At 35.1% G+C, this 16,652-nt stretch overlaps 1 protein-coding gene across 8 annotated transcripts; it reads right to left on the bottom strand.

Annotated features, from left to right (window-relative positions):
- LOC107610813 (signal peptide peptidase-like 2) lies at window positions 1,739-5,060 on the bottom strand. 8 transcript variants are annotated; one of them, XR_002358226.1, is made up of 9 exons: window positions 4,714-5,058; window positions 4,483-4,602; window positions 3,703-4,325; window positions 3,489-3,580; window positions 3,236-3,378; window positions 3,040-3,110; window positions 2,625-2,758; window positions 2,476-2,531; window positions 2,244-2,376 (listed from the first exon to the last, which is right to left on the bottom strand). XR_002358226.1 is itself a non-coding variant. In XM_021116712.1 (8 exons), exons 3-8 carry the CDS (start codon window positions 3,806-3,808, stop codon window positions 2,356-2,358), a joined length of 489 nt encoding a protein of 162 aa, XP_020972371.1. In that variant the 5' UTR covers window positions 3,809-4,325; window positions 4,483-4,602; window positions 4,714-5,058; the 3' UTR covers window positions 1,739-2,355. The 8 variants fall into 8 exon arrangements, 4 of the variants coding, with proteins under 4 accessions (XP_020972371.1, XP_020972367.1, XP_020972363.1 ...); XR_002358223.1 differs by having other exon boundaries at window positions 2,644-2,758; XM_021116712.1 differs by lacking the exon at window positions 2,625-2,758 and having other exon boundaries at window positions 1,739-2,376.

Raw genomic sequence — 16,652 nt, 5'->3', positions numbered from 1 at the left:
ATTATAAGAATTTAAATATGAAGTGATGAAGAGATGTCACCTTGTTTTTTGTCAATATATTCTATTTAATCATATATTATTATAAACGGACGGATAAGAAGTTAAATTATCTATACTTTAATCATCTCTTTATCACACACTTGCTACCTACTTATATATTAATCGGCATTAGTGCCACATCATCCCATATCAATACTTTAATCATATCTTCATCACACACCAATTCCCTTTAAGTAAAATTGACCCAAGCCCTTTTAATAAGATATAATTATTCAATTATGTTCAATACCGATGCTACTGTCCAAATGTTTATTAGTGTTCTTTGTACACTTTATGATCTAAATATGTTTTGACCCTATAACTTATAAAAATTGACGAACTTTGTTATAAAATATTTAACCCTAAATTAAATTTTTACTAAAGGAATTGATTGCATAGAAGTTATATAAGGTTTAGCGAAAATTCTATACAAATTTTAAAGGATATCTTAATACTAGTATAAATTCATTATATTATGCTAGTTGTGTTTTAGTCCATTATGCATTTGATCGAAATATCCAAAAGTTTCTTTATAGCACTCTTAACTGCTGCTTTTGTGGAAAGTTCTATGAAAATTCTAATCTATTCAACAAGAGTTTCTCTAAATTATCTAAGAAGCATGCAAATTCTAACCTAGCTACCTTCCATTAATATTATCCCTTTCTTGCTTACTATTGGAATGCAAAGTGAGAAATAATTGTAAATTCGTTACTAATATTTGTTTACGAGTAAAGTGTATATATATAACGATATGGCAATAACTTTACTAATTGTCGACATCAGTCCAATTAATTAATATCTCTAATTAATTTAAATAAATCACATGAGGTGTTACAATGGACTTTTATGCTTGATTGCTTCATCAGTTACTATATGAATCGATTCATTTCAACATTTCAACATCTAGTTGTGATATCCCATATGTTACAAAATAAAGTAATATAAAAAGGAGAAGTATATGAACCAAGAGGTTATCAGTCAAAAAGTAAATAATTTAATTAATTTATAATTATATTTAATTAATTTTATTTATTTTTAATTTATAATATTTGATATTAATTTTTTCTCACATTAAATTAAAATTCTGAATGATACGTGGGAGAAATAAGGGCGAGAATCATAGAACTTTCAACAATTTTGATTCTTAGTATATAAAAAAATTTATAAAATATATAAAAGAACATCTATTTAGTATGAAAAAGAAACATTCTGATATTTAGTAGAAGAAATATCTTAATGCCTAACATAAACACCATCCACGTAAAAGTTTTAGATTTACCTAGAGATATTTAGTTGATTTTTTGCTGGTACCCTCTTAATTTCCTAGCATTGTTGATATAAAAATGAAAAGGTGTTTGCTACGGTACGATGATAAATTCATACGTACCGATACATTTAAAATATAGACAAATAACAATAAGACATGTGGAATTTATTTTTCACGTCAGCATTTAATTTTTTTTAAATATATAATATATCACCACCTTTACTAAAACACCCTTTTAATTAAATAAAAATAAAAAATATTTATTTATTTAATTTTATAAAAAGACTTAAACATCCTTCCTTTATTTGATTAGACAAAAATATCCTTTTAAATTAATCAAATTTTAAAATTCAATTAATTCTAATTTTATAGATTCAAATAATTTGAAACAACAAAACAAAAACATATTAAAAAAACAAAAAATCAAAATTATTCTTCATCTATGTTAAACATATTAAAAAAACAAAAGACCAAAATTATTCTTCACCTGGTTCAAAAACCTTTTGGTTCACGCACGCCTTGAAGGTTTCAGTCTTCTTCATCTTCTTCTCTCCTCTTCCTATCCTCTCTCTCTCTCTCTGTCTCTCTCTGCTCCTCGATCTCTCTCATCTGTCTCTGCGTCGCACGCGACGCCATCTGCGCTCTTTGTGAAAGAACTCTTTCCTTTCCCTCCGGTGACGATTCTGATGCCCCAGCTTCTTCCCTCTGCAAATTCTGCCACCCGCACCCTGCTTCTGCCTCCTCTGCCTCCAAAAGACTCTTCCGAATCCTAGTATCTTCTTCTTTTTTTTTCCCTCTTCAAAGTTCTGTTTTTTCTGTGACCCTTTGTGTTGTTTACACCAAATAGTATTGAATTTTGTTGTGTGGGTGCTTTGTTTTGCAGATGTTGGTTGCGACAGAAACAAAGGTATTCGGTGTCATATGCTTCAATAGAGTTGTCAAGGTTCTGTTCGGTTGTTCTGCAGATGACTTCTTTCACTTTGCAAAGCTCCACCCTTTTTGTGGTAATCTTCTACCCCCTTCATTTGGAATTTGGATTATCCAAGCTCTCAGTGGTTATTGCCTTTTTCCTTGTAATAAGAGTTAAATGGGCATGATACCGGTGACCAAAGTTCTGATGGAAATATAATTGGCGAGACATCAAATTTACTGTACGAAGAGGATGGCACCTTTTCTCCTAAGATTGACTTTGATGATGGAGATTTGGATGATGATGGGATTGAGCCTGCAATTAGGGAAAAAATTGACAGGTACATTTGTGTTCTTACATTACCTTTATGTTATAGGTGACTTGCTTTTCTTTTAGAGGAAAAAATACCAGAATTATTGAACTGTACCCTCATGTTTCTTCCTTTTTCTTTTCCATTTGACTTGAGCACCACTTGAGCTAAGCCTTAGTAGTAGTAGTGGCTATGTTTTCAACACTCCATTTTTCTTCCATGTTTTCCCTAGCTGATTTTGAGTAAAAGATTTTTGTGTGGTGATTATGCTAGTATGTTTTCAAAGATGCGTGTTTTCTCTGTTGTGGTGATTATGCTAGTATTTTTGTGTGGTGATTACTGTATTGTGTCTTAATACATTGCAACAGAAATAATATTCAACTTCAAACAGTTTTTCTTACTATGTAACGATCCAAATACCACTGATTTAACTAGGTCCAAAGATTTTTGAGGTAAGTTACTGTCTCTGTTGAAAGATCTTATCAATGAGCTAGCATTAGATCAAGCATATACCTAAGCCATAGGCAGTCATTGCCCACAAGAAGTACCCAGCGCAAAGGCTCTTCTTTGCCAACCAATCATACCTGTAAAGATATCAATAGAATAATCATCCATTAACTGTAAAATATGATACTAAATATTCTCTGAAGTCTCAATCTGTTAACTTATAGGGCATATTATGTTATCTATCAATGAATTCTGATTAAACCTTAGTGAAAATGCTACTAGAAGCCCTGGTAAGATAATGTCCCCAAAACCAATGATGTTGTAACCACCCCAATGATCGAACAAACGTGGTATCTTTAGCAGCATTGGGATACCATCTTCTCTACTCTTATCACCTCGAGCTACCTGTATAGAATAAAATATGTTACAATAATTTAAAGTAGAGATAAGAATAATTTTTGCGAGTGAACTCGAGCTTTGTAAAGAAAGGGAAAGCATTTCTTTAGAACACTCACCACTATCATGACGCTCTCATGGAACCACCGTTTAGAAACGAACACCCAAAGATGTCGTATAGGAAGGCGCAGCTGAGAAGAATAGTTCCAACCTGATACAGAGACAAGGAGGAAAAGAAGAAAAGTGGTATGTTAATAGTTCAGTAGTATCCCAAAAAAACAGCCAACAATATAATATCATAGATAATGAAGAATTTGACAACGAATTTTTAACTTTGAGATTCGGTATTCGTACAATCTGAAAAACTGTAATTATCAGTGTGATACCCTGCATGACAGGAAGGCGGCTGAAGAGGTAAATATTTGATCAATTCACTCATTTCTATCTTGAAAGTTTAATCCGAAGCTTTATGCTTAAAGAAGGAAGTGCAAAACTAATAAGAACTCCTAACAGCAGAAAATCAATTTCTATTTGAATCAAACATTAACAGAGAACTAATATCATGAAAAACAAAATATGATAAGAGAAAATAGACAATATCAACATGAACCTGAAACTACAAGTAACATGGACAAAAAAACTAGTAGTGGCTATATCCTATCTCAGTGACCAAGAATATTCTCAAAATAAATGCAATGAGTATCATATTACACTCATATGAGAAGTAACAGATTATGTTCTAGTTCATGAACATTTTATAGTTTTACTAAGATATGCTAGGTAGCTCAGGCCAAATAATAAACAGTAGAAGACATTGGTATGGTAAAAAAGGGGGTGAAAGCAGTAAGTTAAAGGAACAGCCGATGCAAGCTTTAGATGTCTAGTATTGCCATTGAGGAGCTTGGTTAGAGTCATAGTGAACATCTCTCCCTCCAGAATCTCATTTACAGTCACACCTGCAGATACAAACCAGGTTCAAAGCTGAATGCAGGACCCAAAAGGGGGGGGGGAGGAGGGAGAAGGAATCTTTCACAGTATAAACTCTATGTTCACGCTCTACATCATTGAGAGCTTGGATAATCCAAATTCCAAATGAAGGGGGTAGAAGATTACCACAAAAGGGTGGAGCTTTGCAAAGTGAAAGAAGTCATCTACAGAACAACCGAACAGAACCCTGGCAACTCTATCGAAGCATATGACACTGAATACCTTTGTTTCTGTCGCAACCGACATCTGCAAAACAAAGCACCCCCACAACAAAATTCAATACTATTTGGTGTAAACAACACAAAGGGTCACAGAAAAAACAGAACTTTGAAGAGGAAAAAAAAAAGAAGAAGATACTAGGATTCGGAAGAGTCTTTTGGAGGCAGAGGAGGCAGAAGCAGGGTGCGGGTGGCAGAATTTGCAGAGGGAAGAAGCTGGAGCATCAGAATCGTCACCGGAGGGAAAGGAAAGGGTCCTTTCACAAAGAGCGCAGATGGCGTCTTGTGTGCGAAGCAGAGACAGATGAGAGAGATCGAGGAGCAGAGAGAGACAGAGAGAGAGGATAGGAAGAGGAGAGAAGAAGATGAAGAAGACTGAAACCTTCAAGACGGGAACCGAAAGGTTTTTGAACACAAATGAATAACAATTTTAGTCTTTTATTTTTTTAATATGTTTAACACAAAAGAAGAATAATTTTGATTTTGTTTTTTTAATATGTTTTTATTTTGTTGTTTCAATTATTTGAATCTATAAAATTAAGATTAATTGAATTTTAAAATTTGATTAATTTAAAAGAATATTTTTGTCTAATTAAATAAAAGAAAGATGTTTAAGTCTTTTTATAAAATTAAATAAATAAATGTTTTTTTATTTTTATTTAATTAAAAGGGTGTTTTAGTAAAGGTGGTAATATACTATATATTTAAAAAAGAAAAATTAAATACTGACGTAGAAAATAAATTCCACATATCTTATTATTATTTATCTATATTTTAAACGTATCGGTACATATAAATTTATTATCATACTGTAACAAACACCAAATAAAAAGCTGTTCCGATCCATTCCAACATTTGTATTTATTTTTCTTTCCATATATGAGCGACTTTTTACTGTAGATGTGGCATGCAGTTTAGAGCCTATCTACATTTATCTAATATTATTAAATAAAATATAAAATTTAAATAAAATAACTTGAAGTTTATGTTTTATTAACATTATAATAAAATATATCATCAATAAATTCAATATATATCATGTACAAATAATATATTTACCTTTATTTTCCTTCATTTAATTTTCCAAATAAACTGTGCTTTATAAATAACCATCAGTAGTCCCCACGTTAGCATGGTCGTCAATGCATCCCACAAATTTTAACTACAAATAAAATATTTCGTGAAATCTATACTAGTGTCTATGTGAGTTGGTGCTAAATTTTCGCTAACTTAATTTTTTAAGTATTTATCTATTTTAGTCTTTAAAAAATTTTAAATTAGATATTTTAATCTTAACTAAAATTAATTATTCGATTGCTTATTAACAATTAATTTTGTAAGTCACTTAGGTTTTTTGTTTTATCAAATCTAACAGAAGACAAAATATATAGTCTCTGACAATTCTAACAGGAAGCAAAATAGTCCTTAACTTCCTCTGTTCAGAAACGACACTGTTCTCTCTCAATTTCCATCATATATCGCATAACTCTAAACAGTCTAACAATGTAACTTCAAGCTACACAATGCACACTCTACAACTTCAATATTCATAAGAAAAAAAAAATCCTCAACTTGTTCTCAACCAATTCATACTCAGGAAACTAATAACTATATCTTTCAAGTACTTGTCGTCTTCGATGGATCCCATGAATCTAGACAGCAAATCTGATTTGTTAAGACCAGTCGTCGTCGTCGCCATCTCCCTCATCCTCTGTCCTATCATCTCCATGCCACATTGTCCACCACTCTGATTGCTTCCTTCAGATTCTTCTCCGAATCAATGTTCAGTAATCGCTTCAGTTTTCATATGAGCAGCAACGTCGACATTGTTCGTTGTACTGATAGCTTGGATGCGAAGTTGAAGCTGTCTGCCAACTTGGACTCCGAGAAAGAAGGAATGAAACATTCGGGGTCCATTTCAAATGAGAATTTGCATATAATGTTAAAGGACAATCTTCTCATGATGTCCTAATGTCCAATAATCTATATTGCTTGTCGGAGAGTGGAGAAAGGCGTGCCATTGGGGTAGTTGTGGAACTTGATCTTGAGGATGTAGTGGACGTTGTCGGTTGGAGGTGATACTGTTATCGAGGATGTGGAAGTGGATACTTCTGGTGGGTGAAGTGCGGAGGAGGTGGGTGTACCAATCATAGAGATTTAGGAAGCGTGTTCTCCATGACATGTTGAGGTAGGTGCGACACGTGTGGCAATTACACCATGGCTTGATGTTGGAGCTGAAGAGGAGGAAGGAAAAGATGGAAAAGAAGACTGTGAATGTGAAGAGGGAGAGTATAAATGTTAGAGTTATGCGAGATATGATGAAAAAATTGGAGAAGAATAAGGTCGTTTTTGAACAAAGGGATCAAGGATCACTTTGTCCCCTGTTAGAGTTGTCAGGGATCATTTTGTGTTCCGTTAGAATTGACGGAGCTAAGGACCTAAGTGACTGACGAAATTAATTGTTAGGAACCAATCGAGTAATTAAATTTTGATAGGGACTAAAGTGTGTGGTGCAAAATTTTTTGAGGACTAAAATTGGTAAATACTCTATTTTTTTATAGCAAATTTTAAATTTTAAAAAATTATTGAAGAAAAGGAAGAAAGAGAAGAAGCTAGGTCAGAAATTAAGCTAACTCTATCAGCCATGTCTCTCTGCTGTAGTAGCTTTCCTGTTTTGCGTTTCTACTCTGATTTCGGAGAAAACAAGTTCAAAAGATGATCAACTGTTCATACCTGGAATCTTGATGAAACTCAAATTTTAGAAGTTTTACCCTCATATAATAGGGTAAATACCCAAAAATTGAAGTAAGGATGATAGAACGAAAATTCAGAGCATTATTTCATACATATGCTACAAAATTATTTTTCTTCATCTTTGAATTTCATTTAAGATTTTATTGTTATAGTTTTTCTGATGTCTATCTTTCTATAAATGGAAAAAAATCAAATCTATAGTGAGATGAAAAATAAAAAAGTCATAAGTGAAAAAAGATAAAAGAGATAGATTGAAAAAGCCAAATTGATTTTCTGTGTATTTGGTTTTATTGAACTAGAGAATTTGTTCCCCTTGCCAAGTTGAAATAGCACTCGGTGGTTGTTAAACCTATTGGGTTCCCTTTGCCAAATTGGAATATTGGTAGTTGTTGAACCTGTTAGTTTCTCTTTACCAAATTGGAGATAGCACTTGATGGTTACTAGGTTTGGATTTAAAGCTTATTGTTTGATGCTAAATGAATTAAATTGTAATTCATTGATATTAGTGCATGTAATCAGTTTGATTATAGTTGAAAGTCTATTATAATTGTGATGGAAACTGAATATAAACCACATTGCACAAAATAGTTAAATCAAAATATATGACTGTGTTTTTTATTTTTTTCTGCTCTATTTTTTATTCACTCGTTATGAGATAAAAATAAATTATTTCTTGTATAATTCATATTACAAACACAGCAGAAACATATTATCAGAATACTCAAGTTTAAAAATATAAAAACAATTCTAAATTTAACTCCTTCTCTAAAGTCTATTCACAACTATCAGTAGCATTACTCTTATGTTATGTCATCATATTATTAGTAATATCTAAAACTTATTTTATTATTTAATAGTAATTATTTCAAGTGATGCAAATATTATAGATATTCCTAATTTTTTAAAATATGAATACAATAAACTTTATTTTAGTTACTCTTTTAAATATTTAATGTGAGAATCTAGAAAAGTAGTTATATTGTTTACTCTACTTTCTTTTGGTTGGATAACATTGTATTGTATTGATACAATCTTTTAAATAATTCCAATTTAATATACTGATAGTTTGTGCTTGGCAAACTACATCTATGGAAAATACCAAAATGGTGGTGATAGAAACAAGAGACTGAGAGAATGATGTGAAAAGTGTATTATTGAGTTGTATTTCCGGTACAATATATAAGGGGTATTTATAGGTGCTAAATGAATCAAAGTAATAAAGACATAGAATCCTATAATTAATGTACATATATGCTATATAAATATAGACGATGCTAATTGATCTAAATTGATTCTAATGATTCTCTAACATCCCCCCTCAAACTCAAGTGGGAGCTAAGGATACCAACTTGAGTTTGGATAACAAAATCCGAAAGCGAGTCGGGTGATGAGCCTTCGTGAAGATATCAGCAGTCTGATCCAGTGTCCCAACAGCAATGAGACGAACAGCATCAATAAGGATTCGTTGCCGAACAAAATGACAATCAATCTCAATGTGTTTGGTGCGTTCATGAAACACATCATTATGGACAATCTGAACAGCACTGCGGTTATCACAAAAGACATCAGTAGGGGACGACTGAGGAGCACCCAAATCTTCGAGAAGCCAACGAACCGAGATAACCTCAGCAGTGGTGTCAGCAAGGGCACGGTACTCAGCTTCTGTGCTTGAGCGAGGTAGTGCTGAACTTGTCAAACCATTCACGAGGAGTTTGCTTAAGTCCATAAAGTGCCTTACGAAGGATACAAACCTTATTGGAAGGATAAGGATATCCTGGAGGTGGTTTCATATAGACTCTCTGTTTCAAATCCCCATTAAGAAATGCATTCTTCACATCCATCTGACTGAGAGACCATCTTTTAACCGCAGCAATGGCAAGGAGAGCTCTAACAGACGTAAGGCGAGCAACAGGAGCAAAAGTCTCTTCATAATCAATACCATACTCTTGCGTACAACCTTGAGCAACCAATCGTGCCTTATAACGGTCAATAGAGCCATCAGAGCGAGTCTTGATCTTGTATACCCATCTACTGCCCACAACTTCCTGATCAGAAGGAGGATCAACCAAATTCCAAGTGTGTGTTTTTTCAAGTGCCTGTATTTCTTCCTGCATTGCTTGTTGCCAATTTAGATTTGTGGAGGCTTCTCTGAATGACTTAGGTTCATGTTGATGAAGAATAGTAGAAAAGCAATGATAATCAAGAAGATGAGGAGGGGGATTCCTTACTCTAGAAGAACGAGTGGGAGGAGGAGGCATGACGCTAGGAGTGGGATCGCCGTTCGGACTGGAATCATCGGGAGATGGAGAAGGTGGAGGATCAGGAGCCTCGAGTGGTGGACTTGGGGTAGACCCTGTAGTATCATCACTAGGAAAGAGATCAACATTTGGGTTAGTAAAAAATGGTAATGGAGTAGAAGGAATGGACTCAAAGGAGGAGAAACTAGAGAACATGTGATGTTCCCAGAAGACAACATGACGAGATATACGAATACGGCGAGAGATAGGATCCCAACAACGATAACTCTTATGTTCAGAAGCATACCCAATAAAACAACACATGCGAGCCCGAGGTTCAAGCTTATTATGTTCATGAGGCTGAAGAAGGACAAAACAGACACAACCAAAAACACGGAGAGAACTGTAATCGGGAGAAGTACGATAAAGACGCTCAAAGGGAGTAGTGTTACCAAGAACAGAAGAAGGGAGTCTATTGATAGCATGAACAGCAGTAAGTGAAGAGTAGATGGAGAGGAAGCAGCACAGAGATGGGTAGAGGGAACATGAAGGTTCTCGAGCTCAAATAAGCGTCCAACCTTACATCCAGTCCCGATGATCTTTCCCGTCCGACGATCCTGCACACGACATCCAGAATTTGAAAAAATGACATCAAAACCAAGTTCAACAAGCTGACCGACAGAAATAAGATTAAAATTCAATTTTGGAATAAAATAAGCATCAGAAAGATGAATATTGGACTGTGAAATAACCTCGTGATGTGTTGCATGCAAGAGGGAACCATTAGCAGTGTTAATAGAAGGTGCATTTGTAGTGGGAGACAACGACGAAAAAAGATGACGCAAAGGAGACATATGATTGAAACAACCAGAATCAAAATACCATTTAGAATTACCTTGAGGGGTGGAAAAAGTAGCGGGGTATTACCAGAAAAAGAGAGAAGTTGCCGAAGAAGGGTTTCAATATCTGATGGAGAGACAGAAGGTGTGTTGAGAGATGTGGAAGAGGTGGACTCAGGAGCAGCAGCAGCAGCAGAGGCAGGCACATGCGAAGAGTGGTTGAGACGAGGTTGATACTTGTTCTGATCTGAGCGTGGTGATCGAGTAGGACAGGTAGCAATCAAGTGACCCGAGAGCTTACAATAATGGCAGAACAGTTTCGGGCAGTTGGAGCCAATGTGGCCTTTTTGTTTGCACTTACGACATTCAATAGAAGGACAGTCGGAGAAGGAATGCCCAGGCCGATTACAATTGCGACAGATTTTTCCCTTTCTGTCGGTGGCAGCAAAGACAGTTTCACTTTTAGAACGAAGCAATCCCAAGCGCGTTTCTTCAGACTTAAGACGAGGAAGAGCATCTTCAAGACTAGGCAAGGGATTCTGATGAAGAAGAGAAGCCCTGACCGGCTCATAGTCATCAGTAAGTGCCATCAGAAATTGGATGAGACGTGTCCGGTTCCGATAATCCTGATATGCCTTAGCATCAGTGGGATCTTTAAGAACAGGCTCACAGGAGGTCAACTGATCCCAAATAATCTCCATCTGAGCAAGAAAATCAAAAACTGCTTGGCCACGTTCTTGCTTAAGGCTGTGAAGTTCCTTAAGCAGTTGGTACTGATGAGAGAGATCAGAGATAGTGTAACGTTTTGCCAAATGATCCCATACCTCTTTAGCAGTTTCAAAACGCCCAAACTGTAAGTGAATGCCAGGAGTAGAAGTGTTGTAGAACCAAGTGATAATTTGATGATTTTTACTATCCCAATCTTCCAATTTCTCTGCATAGTCCTTCTCCTTCTCAGCATCCTCCTTGGATTTGGAGGCACCATCTTTGGATACAGTTGGCTTAACAGGACAAGCAATATCACCAGTCACATATCGCCATAATTTTCTCCCTTTAAGAAATCCTCGCATGGCTTCAACCCAATGTGCATAGTTGGAGCCATTAAGAATAACAGGGATAGGCTAAAAGACATCCGGTTTTTCCATAGTAATAGAAGAAATAGCAAAGGAAGAAGAAAACTACAAATTCGGGGCAGAAAACGAGAAAACAGAACGCGGAATCGGAAAGAGCTCACCAAAAAACCTTAGGGAGGGTCCACTTGGCAGCCACGTCAGCGCCACGTCAGCAATGCGTCAGCCCCATGTCAGCAATGCGTCAGTGCCACGTCAGCGAGTGACGACACGTGGCAGCACAGGAGAGGCGGAAGGAGGCACGCTGGCGCACAGGTGGCACGCGGGTCGTAGGTCGGGTCGGGTCGGGTCGTCGCGGGTCGGGTTGCCCAACCAGCTTACCTTGTGACACGTGGACGCTCCAGGGACGTCCGATCTGCACGAAGATCCAACGGCTGCTGAAGCCTCTGGATGAGAAAGAATGGTGGTGGACAGCAATGTTCTGACGGCGCGTGGAGGCGCGTGCGGTGGTCGTTGGCGGCGATCTTGGCGTCGTTGGAAAGCTGACGGAGAGAAGAACACGATGATGCCGGAGGTGACGAACCAAAGCGTCAGAAACAGCTCGAAAATCGCGAGCAAAGAGGCACGGGTGGAATCTGGAAGGAAGATCAACCTGGTCGTGACAGCGTCTTTCGGCGGCGCGTGGAGGCGCGTCCGGCGGCGGATGGCGACGGTTCTGGTTGCGTTTGAATCACGGCGACAAGACGAACAAGAGGGTTATGGGGGTGACGAACCAAAGCGTCAAAAAGAGAACGAAAAAGGAGGCCAAAGAACACTGCCGACAAGGAAAAACAAAGGGGCTATGAACTAATATTCATTGAAAAAAAAAGACCTAAGCTCTTGATACCATGATAGAAACAAGAGACTGAGAGAATGATGTGAAAAGTGTATTATTGAGTTGTATCTCCAGTACAATATACAAGGGGTATTTATAGGTGCTAAATGAATCAAAGTAATAAAGACATAGAATCCTACAATTAATGTACAGATATACTATATAAATATAGACGATGCTAATTGATTTAAATTGATTCTAATGATTCTCTAACAGGTGGAAAGCAAATTTTGGTTTATGCATGCCTAAGATCTGCTTTGACAAATTGAAAAATTGAAAAATAAATATGAAGAACAATCTTTTTCAACTTAAAGGCGAGGCATGAAAAGAAGGCCTTCTCAGTTTTTATTTTTTATATTGGGATGGTAATGATGGGTTAAATTAGTTAACGTATGGTGTCTTATTAAGTTGAAAAAGATAGATACCCGTAGAAATGAAAGGTAGATGATACAAAAATAAGGCTCAATTTTTTCGTTATGGAACCATACAGCTTGATGTGCTTCGATATAGAACTAGAACGTACTAGACCAAAGGGTGGAACAGTTTTATGTCACTGGCAAAAAAGTAGAAATCGCATGATCCAAGTTATTTGCTTGGAAAAAATATACCAAGAATTCGGAGAGTCCGATTTTATAATTGTTGGAATTTGATATATATATATACCAAATCGGACTATGGGTATATATATATATATATATAAAAGGAGTAAAATGAAGTCACATAGCCCGATTTCTTCCTTGCCTGGCACCACACACCAATAAAACTCCCCCTCCTCCATAACCGGTCCAACACAAATTTGCCATTAAAAAGCGCAAAAACAACTTCTAAATAAAAAAATTATAAAGTAAATAATAACAACTTTTCTTCTATGTGGCTGATAATAGTTCGTCAGTTTTGATATACAAATGTATAAAATAAAAAGAGTAAAGTATCAACTCGGTCTCTGTCCATTTTCCAAAATGATAAGACGATCCTTAACAAAAAACATGTTCCATTACGGTCTCTAACCCTGTACTTCGTTTGTCAATCCGGTCCTTCTATCAGTTTTTCGGTGAAAACTCGACGGAAATTACTGACATAATATATTAACTGAATTTTAATGTTTATTATTTATATATTTAAAAATTATTTATTTGGTTTTATAATAAATGAAATTTTTTAATTTGAATAATTTATTAATTAGTTTGTACTTTTTTATTAAAAAAAGAATATTAATATAATGAATAAAAAAATATTATTTAAAGAATAATACGGACAAATAAATCCCTAACCAATTTAAATTTAGAGACAACTAGGTCCCTATCCATTTTTTAACCTGACACGTCAGCAATTTCTGTCAAGTTTTCGCCGGAAAACTGACAAAAAGACCGGGTTGGCAAACGGAGTACAGGGTTAGGGACCGTAATGGAACGTGTTTTTGGTTAAGGATCGTCTTGTCATTTTGGGAAATGGACAGGGACCAGGTTGGTACTTTACTCAAATAAAAATGAGAAAGTATAGGGAGCCAATGGCTTAAGCGTACAATGTGTATAATGAAGGTTTAAAAAGTATTAAAGATATGACTATTAATGTTACATTATCCTATCAGGTTATGCTTTTAGGATGAGTGGTTTCATGACATGGTATTAGAGTTTCAGATTCGGAAGGTCTAAGAGTTCGAACCTTTGGTGAACCCAAAATCAGCTTTTTATAACATGAGATGTTTATTATCCCTGGTATCCGGATGGATATTCTGAATAGTATAGGTGATGTTCATTTTATTCATAAACCATTTAGCCAATTGTACGTTTAAGCCATTGGTTCCAGCACTACTCAATAAAGATTAGTTCCACGTGGAATGAAAAGCCTGCATCAGCCAAAGGCAAACAATGACCATTATAAATATCATGACGTCACTTTTCAAGTATACGACTGCATGTCGGCTGTGTCCTTCCAAGTACCAAAAGTTTATATAAGCACTTGAATTTCCCCTTTCTCTCTCGTACACTATTTTTATTTTCTTCTCTCTCTCTTTCCACCAAATCGAAACAAACACACACCACACAAAAGGTTCAATTTCATCTTCCACAAAGCTATACAAGGAACATCGGTCATGGCTGTCAGGTAAAGCGACTCCTTCGACTCCATGATCTCTATGTATCTTATCATTTCTCTCCAGTTATATACTTGTTGAAACTTGAAACTTAGGAACACCTAATAATCTGGAACATATCCAGCAAATTTAATTGATGATAAACAATACATAATATAAACAAATATAGATGCAGAGTCACAGTTTCTAGCAAGAAAAAGCCAAGAGTAGAACACTGTCCACAAGCGCCGCAGCAACAATGCCAGAGGAGTGGGAAAAGGAGAGCCTTTCTTTTTCTGTCTATTTATTTATTTATTATTTTAACTTTCAAGGATTTAGGGTTTTTAGGTTTAGATAAGTTTTATGTTTAAAAATATGGTGTTTATTACGGTGTGGAATTTATTTTTCACTTCAATATTTAATTTTTGTTTTTTTAAATATATATTATATCACCACTTTTACTAATATACCTCTTTAATTAAATAAAAATAAAAAATATTTTTTATTTAATTTTATAAAAAGTCTTGAACATTTTTTTTATTTGATTAGATAAAAATATCCTTTTAAATTAAGAAAATTTTAGAATTCAATTAATCTTAATTTTATAGTTTCAAATAATTTAAACAACAAAACAAAAATATATTAAAAAAATAAAAAATTAAAATTTCTTCATCTTCTCCGATTTCTCTAATCATTCGTGCCCCCTCTAAGCAAAATATATCAAAGAAACAAAAAATCAATCGTTCTTCATCTTCTCCAATTATCCCTTTGAAGTAAAGCAGTGAAAATCCCAAACCAAACCCTAGATTGTTCGCGCGGCCAAATATTGATAATTGATAATAAAAGAGACTGTTTCTATAAAGCTACAATTGTGTTCTAATCAAATAATTAACATTCCTATCAATCTGACATGAAATAGAAACTACCACTTAACAGTTTTTTTACACTTGACAGTGCCTCAACAGTATTATGAATTTATGATTTCCATTAGAGAGAATGATTTTCTCTTCTCACTAAACTTAGATAACTCATTATTAAAACATTTATCCATATGCTATCTTATTCTATTATCAGGTCAAATTCTCAAGAAAAAAAGAAAGGTAAGTGATCTGTGAACAACTGAACATATACTGATAGCATTGATGTTCTTGTGTATTATGGATACACTTGAAACAATGAAACTGTATGCCATCTTTTTTTCACAGTATAGTGATTCTCCCTGCTTCAGATTGATGCCATAACATTCTCTTCCTCTGCTCTTGTATCAGCCATGGAATTCACAATGCCATTATCACAATTACCACTAACTATTGTTCCATTACTCTCTGAAGATTCTGTGCTCTTTCTCTTCCTCTTTGAGTTGAGAAATCTGTACTCAAGAACTTTCAATGCTTTTGTGGTCAATGGTCGGTTTCTAGTACTTGTCCGACGGCTGACAATGCCAGATTGCTGCACCTTATCATGATGATCAGGAGATTTCTGTATGGCATTGAGCTGCGCTGTGTCGGATGGAGAGGACGGCGGCGGCAAAGAACTTAGGGTTTTGGTTTGGGACTTTCACTGCTTTGCTTTAGAGGGGTAATTGGAGAAGATGAAGAACGATCGATTTTTTGTTTTTTTGATATATTTTGCTTAGAGGGGGCACGAATGATTAGAGAAATTGGAAAAGATGAAGAAATTTTGATTTTTTGTTTTTTTAATATATTTTTAACTCCGCCTATGTTACACTTGCGGTACATAGCCGGTCCCAAGCCCGGATAAAGAAGGAGGGTTGTGTTAGGTCTTCGGCAACCAACATAAAAATATAGTCGAACCCCATGACATGAATCAAAGATATTATTGCGCTAAAGCTAGGTCGTTGCCCGGAAGCGGCGCGCCGTATGGCTCGAGTTATTTTAACTTTCAAGGTTTTAGGGTTTTTTAGGTTTAGATAAGTTTTATGTTTAAAAATATTGTCAATTTTAGTTCATGTTTTGATACGTTTTTTGGATTTCAAAATAGAAAATGATTGGTTGGTTTATCATGTGGCATGGTTTAATATGTTGCTTAACATGATATAGAAATAAAATAATAATAATATTTTTAAAGAATAAAACCATTTTTATGAATTAAAAATTTAACATTTTAAAAATTAAAGTATACACAATTATATTTTCAAGAATGGAACTCAAATATTTTCTCCTGTGCTAGTAGTAACAAGTGATATAGTTTTATTTAGTAACTATAATATTAA

The sequence above is a fragment of the Arachis ipaensis genome, chromosome B01 (assembly GCF_000816755.2).
Source record: "Arachis ipaensis cultivar K30076 chromosome B01, Araip1.1, whole genome shotgun sequence".
Taxonomy (NCBI): domain Eukaryota; kingdom Viridiplantae; phylum Streptophyta; class Magnoliopsida; order Fabales; family Fabaceae; genus Arachis; species Arachis ipaensis.
The sequence above is the reverse complement of the archived record's forward strand: the minus strand, read 5'-3'. Positions and strand labels throughout refer to the sequence as shown.

Bases quoted from the DNA above. Each gene is read 5' to 3' on its own strand.
- LOC107610813 (XM_021116704.1), bottom strand. From the start codon at position 3,808: ATGAGTGAATTGATCAAATATTTACCTCTTCAGCCGCCTTCCTGTCAT. The intron at 3,581-3,702 runs GTTAAAAATTCG...TCTCTGTATCAG, and splicing joins TACGAATACCGAATCTCAAA to GTTGGAACTATTCTTCTCAG. The intron at 2,532-3,039 runs GTATATGCTTGA...CCCTAATTGCAG, and splicing joins AATGACTGCCTATGGCTTAG to GCTCAATCCCATCATCATCC.